Consider the following 13,577-nt stretch of genomic DNA (forward strand, 5'->3'; position numbering starts at 1 on the left):
CTACAAAATAGTTTTGTAAGTGGTTGGTGCCTTTGACATGCTAAGACTGCTTCATGACATTACAAGACTGCTACTAGTAGAAAATATGGTGGAATTGAAATAGAAGCTTATACAATTCTCTTGATTAAGGGTGAAGAGAAAAACCTCACTATCGCAAAGTGGGCAGACCCAACAGGAAGGATCAGCTATGAATCTAAGCATTATGTCAAGCTTGGTTTCTAAATGCCCTTTCTTTTTCTAAATTGCATTATACTATCTGATTTTCCTGTTCTTATGAGAGCCTTTTTTTTTTTTTTGAGTCACTCTTGCAAAATAATACTTCATTAGAAAATCTGAAGTGCTGAATGGGAAGAACTGTAGAGTAAAATCACAGTTCCAATGAAAATCTTAATTACAGTAATATTTTTCTTAACATTAACATTCTCATTTGCAAAGTATGTCAAAGCTGGGTACCTACGTATGTTTCGCACAAGAACTGTAATACAGTGAAATTAAGGATTTCCTGTTGCAGACTTTTAATGTACGCTCAATTACTTCAGACTAGACCTGGAGGATTTTGTTGCTTCTAAAAAGCTTAGCCTTAAATTGAAGGAATGTGCCTTTGCTACATTTTTAAAATTTTACTCTTCTCTAATGTTGCAGATACTCAGTTTTCCATTTGTCACGTGAGGTTTGAGATGTTGTATTTGTCATGCTCAAAAATACAAAGAATAGGTTCTGAAAAATAGAGTGGCCATGTGATTGTTTTGAGAGTCCCATTGGAGGGCAGAAAATTCCCATAACAACAGAGCTTTAAGAAACACGTCATGGACATTTGGAACTTGAGTGGGTTTGTTGCAGTCTGCTTTGCCAGTTTCTTGAGCTATAGCTAATGAAAATGTATAATAGTAGAAGTATGCACAAATGCTTTGAGTAGTTTGAAATAAAAAGCCTAGTAATACTGCTGCTTGTGTTTTACAATTTGTTTTTTAACCACAGAACTGGTTGCATAGCTGAACAATATGATGTGGTGCATGAGTGAGGTGATTATTTAGAACTGGTGTCTTTTCTCAAAAACTTGAAATGTATTCCTGAAACTTCAGCATTCCTGTCCCTAAAATACTGAGTTTTTGGTTATGTTCTAATACACCAGGGAAGATGCAAGAATAAATAGCATCTTGTTCATGTAAACTTTAAATTGCTGATGACTGTCTATTCTTAGGCTCTTTCATGTCGTGTTTTTTTGTTGTTTTTTTTTTTTTTTTTCTTTCAGGGGGAGCATACTACTTAATTTCCAGAAGTCTGGGGCCGGAGTTTGGTGGTGCCATAGGTCTGATTTTTGCATTTGCCAATGCTGTTGCAGTAGCAATGTATGTTGTTGGCTTTGCAGAGACAGTTGTGGAGCTGCTCAAGGTATATGGATGATAGTGGTTATATTGATTACACTGTCCTTTATGCAAGTTTGTGCTGTCATCTAATCATAGACTCATAGAATGGTTTGGGTTGGAAGGGACCTTTAAAGGTCATCTAGTCCAACCACCCTGCATTGAGCAGGAACATCTTCAACTAGGTCAGGTTGCTCAAAGCCCCATCCAACCTGACCTTGAATGTTTCCAGGGGTGGGGCATCTACCACCTCTCTGGGCAACCTGATCCAGTGTTTCACCACCCTCATTGTAAAAAATTTCTTTCTTATATGTAGTTTAAATCTACCCTGTGTTAGTTTAAAACCATTACACCTTGTCCTATTGCTACAAGCTCTATTACAATGTCTTTTTCCATCTTTCTTATAAGCCCCCTTTAAGTATTGAAAGGCTGCAATAAGGTCTCCCCAGAGCCTTCTCTTCTCCAGGCTGAACAACCCCAACTCTTCCAGCCTTTTGTTATAGGAGAGGTGCTCCAACCCTCTGATCATTTTTGTGGCCCTCCTCTGGACCCACTCCAATAGGTCCATGTCTTTCCTGTGCTGAGGACTCCAGAGCTGGACGCAGTACTCCAGGTGGGGTCTCAGGAGAGCGGAGTAGAGGGGCAGAATCGCCTCCCTCTACCTGCTGGCCACGCTGCTTTTGATGCAGCCCAGAATACGGTTGGCTTTCTGGGCTGCGAGTGCACATTGCTGGCTCATGTTGAGCTTTTCATCCACCAGTCCCCCCCAAGTCCTTCCTGGCAGAGGTGCTCTCAATTCCTTCATCACCCAGCCTGTATTGATACCAGGGGTTGCCTGACCAGGTCAAAGACATGGAATGAGGTACAAGGTTACTACTGATATATCAGTAAAATACTACTGTAATTCAGTAGCGTTTTGGTAAAAAACAAACTATCATTGGTGTCAAGTGGAAACTTCCTCCACTGTTTATCTCCCTGAAAAAAAAAAAATGTAAAATTTGTGAAGTCCAAGCTAGCTGTTGAGAAGAGTGGCAGTACAGATACAGGGTGCAGACTCTTAAGTTGTTATTGCTGAGATTCTTATTAGTGAATAGTTTCTTTTAAGTGATAGTCGTTTATATTAAGCTCATTCTCAAAGGAGTTCTGCTTATTAAAAGCAATTCCTTAAGTTAAACACAACCAAGTATTATTTGTCTGTTGGATTTTTTGATTAAATATAATACTGAGAAGAACTCAACCATACTTTTTGTAGATGGGAAGAAGTTTGGAATTCATTAAAAGAATTAAGAGTAATAGTGAACAAGAAGTAAAATACATGTATAGGTGCAAGATGGTAGCAGTTGCTTTGCTCATTAATGTAATTCTCTGGCAGTTGAAGACAGGCCATTCTCTCTGGGGATGGGCTATGAATAAGCATGATCGTTTCCATTTAGAAGATTCAGTGATTTAAAACAAGTCAAAAACCAAATTACTTGTGTCCATACAGGGAATTTGAAATGAGTAAATTTGTGGTATAGAGGTTAACTCTATTAATAAATTACAGTCAATAAAATGCTATTCTGCAGTAGGGAAGATAAGTACTTGATAAAATACATGACTGGTGGTTTTTTGTTTGTTTGTTTTGTTAGGAAAATGGAACGTTGATGATTGATGACATGAATGATATCAGAATCATAGGGGCTATCACAGTGGTTATATTGCTGGGTATTTCCGTTGCTGGAATGGAATGGGAAGCAAAAGTAAGGAACTGTCACCTTTGCTTTTATTCTCTGCTTCATAATTTTGATTCCATTTTCTACCTCAGCTGTTTGTTTCATTTTTTTATATATAGTGCACTCAGTATTGCATGCATGGTATGTTAGAAGATAGTCAGTGGGCAGTTTTAATGTAATAGTTCTCTGTCTGTTGCTAGCGTGTGCAGGTCTGGACTGCATTTCAGACCTTAGACCACTTGCTCCACTGGAAGCTTAAGCATCTATGGTAATCTATAAACCGGCATAATCTACTAATGACACTGTCAAGTAGGTGAACGGTAGTACCCTGTTCTGGGCAACAACAGCACAACAAGAAAAGGTAAGAGCATTAGCATGGGAATTTTCCCTCACTGGGAACTTCAGATGAGCTCCGTGGATGGAAAGTACAGGGCTGGAGCTGAAGCCAATCTAAAGTTGTGTTGTTTCTGCTAACTCAAACCCAGTATTCTTACCTTCCCTTCCACTCTCTTGTAGTTTTGTGTTCACAAACCGCCAGACAGTGTGATGCAGTCACTAGGTCCAGCATTGAGGAGGGTTGTGAACATTGGTGTGATGAATGTGTAGGAGGGGGAACCTACTTTCCTCATCTTCTTGTGGCTGCACTGTCTTAGGTCTGCACTCTGATTGTGGAAACAAACACGTACAGATCCTAGGATACCTTAATATAGAGGTTGCCTTATTAGTTTTCTGCTCTGCATTACTAGGCAGTGTAGCTTGCTCGCTGTTTCCTGCGCCTGGTAGGCTTTTTCTGAATATCTCTCCATAGTGTGCTCAAAAATAGAGAAGACCCTCACTTGGTCTCCCTTCCCATTTGATATTTGGTTCACAATAGCTCCTGTTTTCTGCAGTGAGAGACAACTGAAGGAGCTGCTTCATTGAAGTATTACAACAGTTTCTTATGCTCCTGCATCAAGGTGATGCTGGTAGTCATAATCAAGATGACAAGAGTTTTTTCTCGTTGTTGCTTCCAGCCCTAGAAATAGGGATCTTAGAAAAAGGAAGTGATCTTGGATCTACCACAGGGAGAAAAGAATCTACAGAAATTGAATTTGGCGTGTACTTTTAAATTTAACAGCACACTTCTGTAAACATTTTTACCTTTCTCAGGTAGTCATTCACTGTCTGTCACTTCAATTTGTGATGGTATCTTTATGTACCCAACTTTGAACAATACTGCCCTCCTTAATCTCAACCATTTAGTTTTTCCTTTGAATGAATTAGTTTTTAGTAACCCTCTCGCCACTGACACTTAAAGTCACAAGAAGTATCTTGCTTTTGCTCTGTAGCATGAGCAATTCTATAACAACAGCTTGCATAGAGATATCCCTGTTGTTCAATGTTTCTATATCAAACCTGAACTGTGATATCACTGCAGCGTCATCCTTATTAGGAAATAGATAGCTTTCAAAATTGCTGTGCTCAATGCAAAAATCAAGGCTTGTTGGCTTGGTTTCTGCATCATGGAAGAAGGCAGGTAGGAGCGATGGTAAGCAACTGAACCTGTCAAACAAGCACTTCATGTGGGTTAACATACAGCTTAGCATAGCAAAACACTAATGCTTTGCTCTTGATTGAAGTATCTATGACGTTCTCTTATGCCTTCCCCATAACTTAGAGAATGTCTTCAAAAATGGAACAAGGGGAATCTATAGCAATGCCTTTGAAGTAGATCTAAAAGCTAAGAGAGACTGGGATTCCAGGGAAGCTTGCTTAAAAAATGACTTTTCAGAGTCTGTGATCTCCAACCACTCAACTCTGTGTTGAAGTCTTAGAAGTCTTAGAAGCCCATTCTTTGACAGGCTTTGAATGTCAGGAAGATACTTAGAAAATTATCTTAGCTTCAGGGAGAAGACTAGGTTTGTTACTGGATAAATCCGCTTGTGGCAATTGCACTGTGGTAACTTCATATTGAATTCTCTTAGTTTATTGACGACCTCTGTAAGCACCCAGCAGCATCCTTGCACCTGTCACCTAGTCTCTAGGCTTGGCAAAGGAGAGATCTAAATATGGTGCACAAACTGATTTCTTCAGGTGGTCTTCTAACTCTGCTCTTGGCTGTCATGCTCTGTTTATTGCTGTACTACCCTGTTTCCTTGGGAGAATGTGTGAACTGAAACCTTTGTTTTGTAACAATCATCAATGCCACAGTGCTATTGCATGTTAGGTTCTGATTCTAGGCCTGAAAAAAAAGTCAAACTATGAATAGCTTCCCCTGAGCCACTGGCATATGCCTTCATAAAGAATCAAATAACACAAAAGACAACAGGGCAGTGTATTTGCTTATTTAAATATAAAACCAGAACCATCTCATCAATGCCTAGATTTATCTTTACTCACACTTTTGAGGCATTGGATGGTTTAAAGTACTTTGTGTTCCAAGTGCAGGGTTTACAATGGTTGTATTGAACAGTGGCTAACAATCTAAGTTGTAATGAAAAAAGTTTCAAGAAAACTAGAAATTAACTAGTAATTGTGGTAGTCTGCAATTTCATTTCATAAGTAAAGGTTGAGAACATGAGAATGTAACAAAATAATCTAGTTCATTGCATAAAATAGCAAACAAAAGCTGTTTGATTCCTGATGTAATAAAATTCTTAGTAAAGTAAATATCACATACTAAAGTGTAAGACAAAGTATTATTATCATGGTTAATAAGGCAATACTCCTAGCATTTGAGTGCATTTAGCTCTCTTCTTGTGAATTCCTTCAATCTACTCAAACCCATTTCTTCTGGAAGGCTTATGGAGAGAATAGTTCTTTTAAGTATTTTGTCTTTAGAAGTATGACTCTGAGCAGTACAGTTAATAACATTCTCTTTTGAATGGATGTTAAACTTATAAATTATTGCTATTTCTGTATTAAAAATCCTGGTACGTGTTCTTTCCAGCTTGCCTTATTTATGGAAAACAAACTGAGAAGGCTAAGCTGAATTTTGAATCAAGTAAATATTTACATTTTAGAACACAGCATTGAAACTTGAAACTGAAAAAGAGCAAGTTCTTCTGACTGCAATCATTTTGTTTCAGGCACAGATAGTCTTGCTGGTGATCCTCATAGTTGCTATCGGAGACTTTGTCATAGGAACATTTATTCCTTTGGATAGCAAGAAGCCTAAAGGTTTCTTTGGTTATAAAGGTATGTTGGAACACTTAGTATTGTAGACAGTATCTTTGCAAAGAGGAGACATGCTGTCATAATTAAGTTAAACATCTAAAATAGCTTATAATCCTATTTAAGTATAGAGATTTTTTCCTGATTCTTTCAAACTTCTGCGGTTTTGTTCCTTAAAGCTATTGGGCCAAAACTTAGTCCTGCCTGCTTAATATCAATTATATTAAAATTAAAAAATCTGGATGATACTGTAAGTACTTTTTCTGGTTTTAAAGGCTGTTGAAGTTTACTATGTTGAATTTTATTTTGAGTCAAAGTGATGAATTAGGACTTAAATGTTATACGCTTAATTCTAAGGTCATATAGCTGTGACTTTCAGCTTTTTCATGGAGCTAATAAGGGCTGGAATGGGCTAATACTGTAGCTTCTATATGAATATTGATAGTCTTAAATCTTTTTTACAGCTGAAATATTTATCGAGAATTTTGGACCAGATTTCCGACATGAGGAAACTTTCTTTTCTGTATTTGCTATTTTCTTCCCTGCTGCAACTGGCATACTTGCTGGTGCAAATATCTCAGGTGATCTTGCGGTGAGTAGTGAAGTAGGAAATGTTCACGAACACTGAGTGTACAATTATCTCCGTCATCACTGTCCACTGACATTTTTCTTTCAGGATCCTCAGTCAGCCATACCTAAAGGAACGCTGTTGGCCATCTTAATTACTACATTGGTTTACGTAGGAATTGCAGTATCTGTAGGTAAATAGAGAATGTTTTTAACTTTATCCTTTCACGTTCATTCTGAGGGTGTGTTTTGATACGGTTTATGTAATTCATTATGTAAAGTCATTATGTAATTGACTTTCACACATGGGAAAGTAATAGCCAGAGGTTTCTAATTTTTATTGTTGGAGGTTCAATTTTCAGCTGGTTTTATAATTTCCTAAAATGAGTGATATTTCTCTAAGACTAGAGACTACTTCAGACTAAAGATGACAAAAGACTTCACATGGATGTTTCCTCATTTGTTGCAGTTATTTACGTTAAAAGATTTACAATTTAGCAGTGGGATAATCCCTGGACTAGAAAAGTACGTTTTCAGAAAATACTCACTGAGGAACACCTGTATTGGTTTGAAGACTATGGTAGTCAGCTGCTTATCTGAAGTGAATTGTGGGATGATCAAACAGCTCTTTGACGATGCTTGAGCAGTAATTAGTAATTCCCCAGTAGAGGGAGGAGAGTAAGTAGTACCTTCATCTGGCCAGCCCACTTTCAGAAGTGTTGTCTGTAGTTTTATTTTCATGCAGAAAGAGGAGAAACAATCATAGACTGATCTGAGTCTTGTATTACCTCTCTTCCCAGTCTTCCCCACCCCACAGTGGTTTGAAATTCTCTGTAGAAGTTGCCTTGGGGTTTGATGCTCTCTTATATCAGTTTTGCTCTAGAGTACCAATGGTCAACGAGGTTTTTCCCACCCGTAATATAAATCTATCCTAGTAACCTTAAGAACATAAGATTGTAATCGTATCTCACATATTTCTTGTCTAGGATTGGAAATGTTTTTATTTGTGTCCCATAAATTAGTTTCTGGCAGCAGTAATCAGTTTTCTTATATGAAAGACCTTGCCTTATCTTAGCTGTGCTGCCTTTTGAATGAAATTCTCATTTATAAAAGTACCATTGATCTTACCACTAATGATACTTCCTTTCCAAAGATACCAATCTTGCTAGTCTGCCTCTGTTGGCTAACATTGTCCTGTAGCTCTGCCAAATGGTTGCTCTGTAGTGATGGTGCTTTATGCAGCATAATGACCTACACTTATTTCCTAATTATATTGACCGCATAGACCTCTGCTACCGAATTTGAATACTTCAGAACTTGAAGCCACATGAGAGCACAGTGCTTATTAATATTAATTTGTTAATGGATTACTTTGATCATCTTTCAAACATGAAAAGCTTAATTTTTCATATTGCGAAAGGAACAGTTTGCAAAACCAACTGAATGTGAAATTGTTTGATGTATCAGGAACATCCTGCCTTAGTTGCCTCCTGTAACTTACATTTAGAATTCTGCTAGTTAGAAAAGGCTGTGGCTATTGCAGAGGTCAGAAACCGACATAAGTGAAATTTAGCTTTTTTTTGAGGCACTGGATCAGGAACCTGACAAATACAAATACTTTTATTCCTTTCCCCACACACTACTCCACACTGTAGGTTTCCAGAGTAGTGATAAGCAAGTCATTAAAACTTTGAATGGGCTAGTAAATGTCACTGAGTAGTCATATCTGAAGGGGAAGATGATCTGAATTTAGCTCGGTATTTGCATGCTCTATAGTAAGTAAGAGGTTAAGAAACTGAGTAGAGAATGGTTAGAAAAGGAAAATTGCTAGTCCTACTGCTAGAGCTAGGCAGCCTATTTCAAAAAGATAACAGCTGTGAGGAGAAAGTGTGCAGTTTCATATTTTAGCAAGGGACTAATGCAGATATGCAGGTGGCAGGATGAAGATTGCATAAGCAACTTTTATATCTAAATTCTTGAAACGTGTATTTCAAAGAACAACATCTATTGCTTTAAAAACAAGGGAAGCTCTAATAAAAAACCCGGACTTCTGAGCAGGGTTAAGACATGCTTTCTGTACACAGGGAAGTAAAACTAATTAATGAGAGCCTAACTGTAGCTGCTTGTAGCACTGGAGAAGTTAAGCACTCTCAATTGCAGCCTGAAGGACTCAGGGTAGTATCTCTGGAATTCTTGCTGGTTGCAAGAATTGTAGTTAGGAGATAACTGGATAGAGATGGTCTGTTAACCTTCTCAGGCTTATAGCGTGGCAAAACTTTATTTAACTTTGGCAGGAATGTGCTTTTAAATGCCTGTGAAAAGGTGAAATCCTGCTTTTACAGGAAAGAAGACCTAAAGGTTCTTAGGGAAAATGTTGCCAGAATTGTGTAAATAAATAAAACTTTTCTGAATAGGGGTTAAATAAAATGTCTGGACTCTTACTTACATTAAGTATCTTCTGCTGAGAATGGAGCCTGCCCAGCTGGCTTCTGTTCTGCATTCTCTCATAGTAAGGCTCACATTAGGTTTGTTCATAGTGCCATTGTCCCTTTCTGTTGTACTTTGACTCCATGTGTGAAAGACCTACCAGCCAGTTGGATCTGAACTATGGAAGAGGGAACGAGGAAGAGGAAGGCTGTGGTAGTGCACTGTAGCTATTTAATGGGTTTTTCAACTTCATGAGTCTGCCACTGCAATCTTATTACCAACAAAATGTTATCTACAAATAGTTCAACGAGTAAGTACATTGTTACATCCATTACATATTGCTTGAATGGCTGGGGCAAATACTTGTGTAGTGAAAGAGAAGAAACTTTTTCTCATACAGAGCTTTTAATCCCATTTAAAACAGAAAAACAGCAACAAAAAAACCCTAGCCCTTCCACATGCCCACAAGCAAAGCATAAGACAGGTGATAAATACAGGAAACTCTTACTGAAATTTAACCAGTTGGGCCTAAGAATAACTGAAAAATAAATCTGAAAAGTGGAAGGATTAAGTAATGTCCACCTACCAGGACCAGGTGTTATTGTGGACTGTTAATCAAGTTCAGATGGCTCAGAAACAATCTAAATATGGTATAGGTATTTAGGAATTCATTTTCCCAGTGAAAGAGAGACAAATTACATAGATAACAGGGATTGTTACTGGAGAAACTTAAACTTAAGCTTGCAATACATGTATGCCCTCCTTATTTTACAGCTAAGTAATTTAGTTCCTCAGTAGTCACATGGTTCTGTTCCCAGGACCTCCTTGTCATTCAGGTTCCTAAAAGACCAGATTAAGGGAATTCTATTGGGTACTGCTCTGTAGACTTCCATCTTCTCTTCCCCACTCCTTATGTATTTCGTGTTCCTGGAAATATTTGCTGGTGTCCAAACAATTTGAATGCCTCAACTATTAAACCATAGAATGTTAAATTATACTTAGTCTGCTCTAGTTTGTTTTGTCTTTTATGAGACAAAAAAACTTGAAGTAGACAACTTGCAGGCTTTTTAGTATTTTTTAGTTTTTCTTAGTACTTAAGGGCTGAAATGCTGCGTCTTCAGCATTTTCTTGACCAGTGGAATTACACATAATCATAGATTAATTGAAGGCAGCAGTTTAAGTGCTAAACTTAATTATAAAAAATGTGGTAGGAGTGGGATTGTGTGGCTTTGTTTTTCACCAATAAACGAATTTAAAATACCGCAGTCACATAGGAGGTGGCTTGTTTAAACATTGGAAGACGGCTTGCAACAGGCCTTTGTGACAAACTACTTAATGTTTTTGTATGTCTGAGCCATATTGGCTGGAAAAGAAATAACTGCAACACTATGCACACCTGTCTTCATACATCTGCACATACACTACAAAAATGCATTCCTCTAGGAAAACTGACAAAAAGATTACAAAATCAAGTGGTGGTGCATAATAGTAACTTAAATTAAGCTATGTAAAAACTCATGATTCAGAGAAATGGTATGTTGAGATAAAATTGTGCTGTTAAACTTCTGCAAGTCTATTGACATTGTTTTCCTCTGTGCTAAAACTTTCCTTTTCTTATTAGACTCAGATTTATTCAGAAACTGAAGATCATCTCAAGCAAGAGAGCAATTAGTTTGCTTGTTTGTATTTGTTCTTCATAGTGAAGATGTGCTTAATACTGGAATTATTAAAAATGTAAATGCCATATTTTAATGTTGCTCTGTGACAATATGCTTACATAGAAAAGGAATTGATCTTGACACATGTCTTGATTCAGCCTGTTAATGCCTTTTTTTGTGATTGTGTCCACTCTAGGTTCTTGTGTTGTTCGAGATGCCACAGGGAACATTAATAACACCATTGTCACTGAGCTGACAAATTGCACTACTGCAGCTTGCAAATTAAACTATGATTTCTCATCCTGTCAGAGAGGGTGTCAGTATGGGCTGATGAACAATTTCCAGGTATAAAACTTTCTCCTAAATCTGTTTATTGGCTTTTGTGTTTGTTCTTTTTTTGAATTGCATATTAAGAAAAATCATAGGCTAAAAATGTGTATCTGTAAATACAAGGTTTATCTGGAATAGTTAAGTGGTACACTCTAGCTGGTATGTAGAACAACAACTTAACTATGTTAAAAACTTGTGGGTGTTTATAGACAGGTGGTATAAATATTTACTCTTCTTCTGAGTGAACTGCTTAGGTTAGCTGGTGGGACTGTAACTTTCTCTCTTTAGATATCTGAATGTCATCATTCAGTGAAGTGGACAGAAGTACTCATTGTTCAAGTGATGCATAGTAATCATAGGTACCCTCTGTCAATAACTTGTTCCTTAAATTTTTAAGTTTCTTAGAAAATATGGTGACTTTTTAAGAATGTTTTACATATTTGTCACAGTATCCTCTTTAGTGGTAAGAATGTTGTGAATTTACATAAAACCTGATGTTACTGTATTTAAAAATCCCCTAGAAGTCACGGGGTAGTTCATAGTCTTCAACTTGTACTTCACAGGTAATTGGGATGTCCGTGAACTATTGGTGAGGGTTTGAAAGAAACCAAGGAAAACATACTTATTGCCGATTGACTTAAACTTGCTTTGTGGTAGTCCATCTTTGCATTAAATTTTTCTAATAGGCATACAAAAAGTTGGCTAGAGATTAAGCTGAAATCCACTAATGAAAAAGGTGTCTGGCCTTATGAGTTTTGGTCAGAAGTACGTGCGGTAGATGGACTCCTTACGTGTACTACTTACATGTTAGGCTGACAGCCCTACTTGCAAAGCTGGGTGGAAAACATATTTTGTACATGCTGAAATAATGTTGCCGTGCAGACCATTCTATTAGAGTAAAATGTATTTTTATAGTGGAATAATTTGAATATCTGTGTGGTGTTACTTTGTTCTGGTTTCGAAAAAGTCTGTATTTAGAAACACTTCAGAGGGAATAATTATTCTGCAAAATCTGATGACTTTCCTCATTTGTTTAAGCTCAAAAGAACCCAGTGTATCATCAAGTGTACAGCTGAGAATGGTGTAGGACTGGTTTCCCCCAATTGTATCTTTTTATTTAAGTCATAACTTTGTTAAGGTGGCTTACCATAAATATTGCTTGTACTTCTAATAAGTTGTTCATTAATGTTCTAGTTTCTTACCATTTGGTCTAAAGAGTACTTCTATCTCCCAAATTACTCTTGCTTCTCTCTGTGGGTTCTGAATAGGAAAAGTCACTTTCAAGGCCAGGGGCTGCAAAGAGAATGCAGTGCCCCTTGCACCCAACTTTTTGTTGGGTTTTTGAGAACTTCATCATGGAGACTGCACAGCATCTCTGGGCAACCTGCTGCAGTGCTTAGCCACTTTCTCTGTGGAGTTTTGTTTTTCTAATACCCAGTTGGACTTTCCCTTGCTGTTGGTGTTTTCTCTCATCCTCACAGCTTTTGCTGTGCATCTCTGAGAAGAGTCTGATTCTGTCTTCTCAGAAGATGTCAAAAGGAAATCGTTTGCATGAGAGGCTGTCTACCTATAGATAAACTGTTGTCCATTTTCTAACTGAACTGCCCTCAACTTAGTAGCTCTGAATAGTAGCTGTAGGGAGAGATTTTTTTTGTTTTTATATGCAAGTCACAGTGTGTGTGTGGGCGGGGGGGCTCCCAAGTTTATGTACCTCCCAAGCTCTTCATACAAACATAACCTCTTTCTGTGCATTAAATAACTGAGAACAAATACTTCACAACCATAAATTAATCCCAAAAGTGAGCAAAGATTGTTGTGTTTGTCTTACAGCTTGTAAGTGTGCAGGTTCTCAAGTTGAAGTGCCAGCTCACTGGTGTGCACAGCCTGATGACTTTATCACTTCGGTACACTTCCTGCTGCATTCAGTTCTTCTGGCAAGGAACTGATTTGAAGTTATTGCTTAGGCAGCTCAGGTTTTGAATGTGTTTGGGCAGCAAATGAGCAGCAAATGGATGACTTGTAGTCTGATTTACCTGTGGACAGCTTAGATGATGCTAAGAAACTTAAAATGAGAACAGTTGTCTTAGTCAGGCTTGCATCGAAAGACCATTTTTAGTTTCTGTTGTAGTCAATGCAAATGAATGATTCCAAGTGGAGACCAATGACGAGTGGCGTTCCTCAGGGGTCAGTATTGGGACCGGTGCTGTTTAACATTTTTGTCAGCCATGTGGACAGTGGGATTGAGTGCACCCTCAGCAAGATTGCCAACGACACCAAGCTGTGTGGTGCGGTTGACATGCTGGAGGGAAGGGATGCCGTCCAGAGGGACCTTGACAGGCTTGAGGTTTGCTGTGCAAACGGCATGA

General features: G+C 37.9%; 1 protein-coding gene across 1 annotated transcript in view; it reads left to right on the forward strand.

The window, feature by feature from the left end:
• SLC12A2 (solute carrier family 12 member 2) overlaps positions 1–13,577 on the forward strand; it is a 70,841-nt gene that overhangs the window by 24,038 nt on the left and 33,226 nt on the right. Inside the window, exons 5-10 of the mRNA XM_068422042.1 lie at positions 1,253–1,392; positions 2,993–3,103; positions 6,145–6,253; positions 6,694–6,821; positions 6,906–6,990; positions 11,078–11,226. Coding sequence (XP_068278143.1) covers positions 1,253–1,392; positions 2,993–3,103; positions 6,145–6,253; positions 6,694–6,821; positions 6,906–6,990; positions 11,078–11,226 — 722 coding nt within the window. The remainder of the gene's footprint in view (positions 1–1,252; positions 1,393–2,992; positions 3,104–6,144; positions 6,254–6,693; positions 6,822–6,905; positions 6,991–11,077; positions 11,227–13,577) is intronic.

This window comes from Nyctibius grandis, chromosome Z (assembly GCF_013368605.1).
Source record: "Nyctibius grandis isolate bNycGra1 chromosome Z, bNycGra1.pri, whole genome shotgun sequence".
Taxonomy (NCBI): Eukaryota; Metazoa; Chordata; class Aves; order Nyctibiiformes; family Nyctibiidae; genus Nyctibius; species Nyctibius grandis.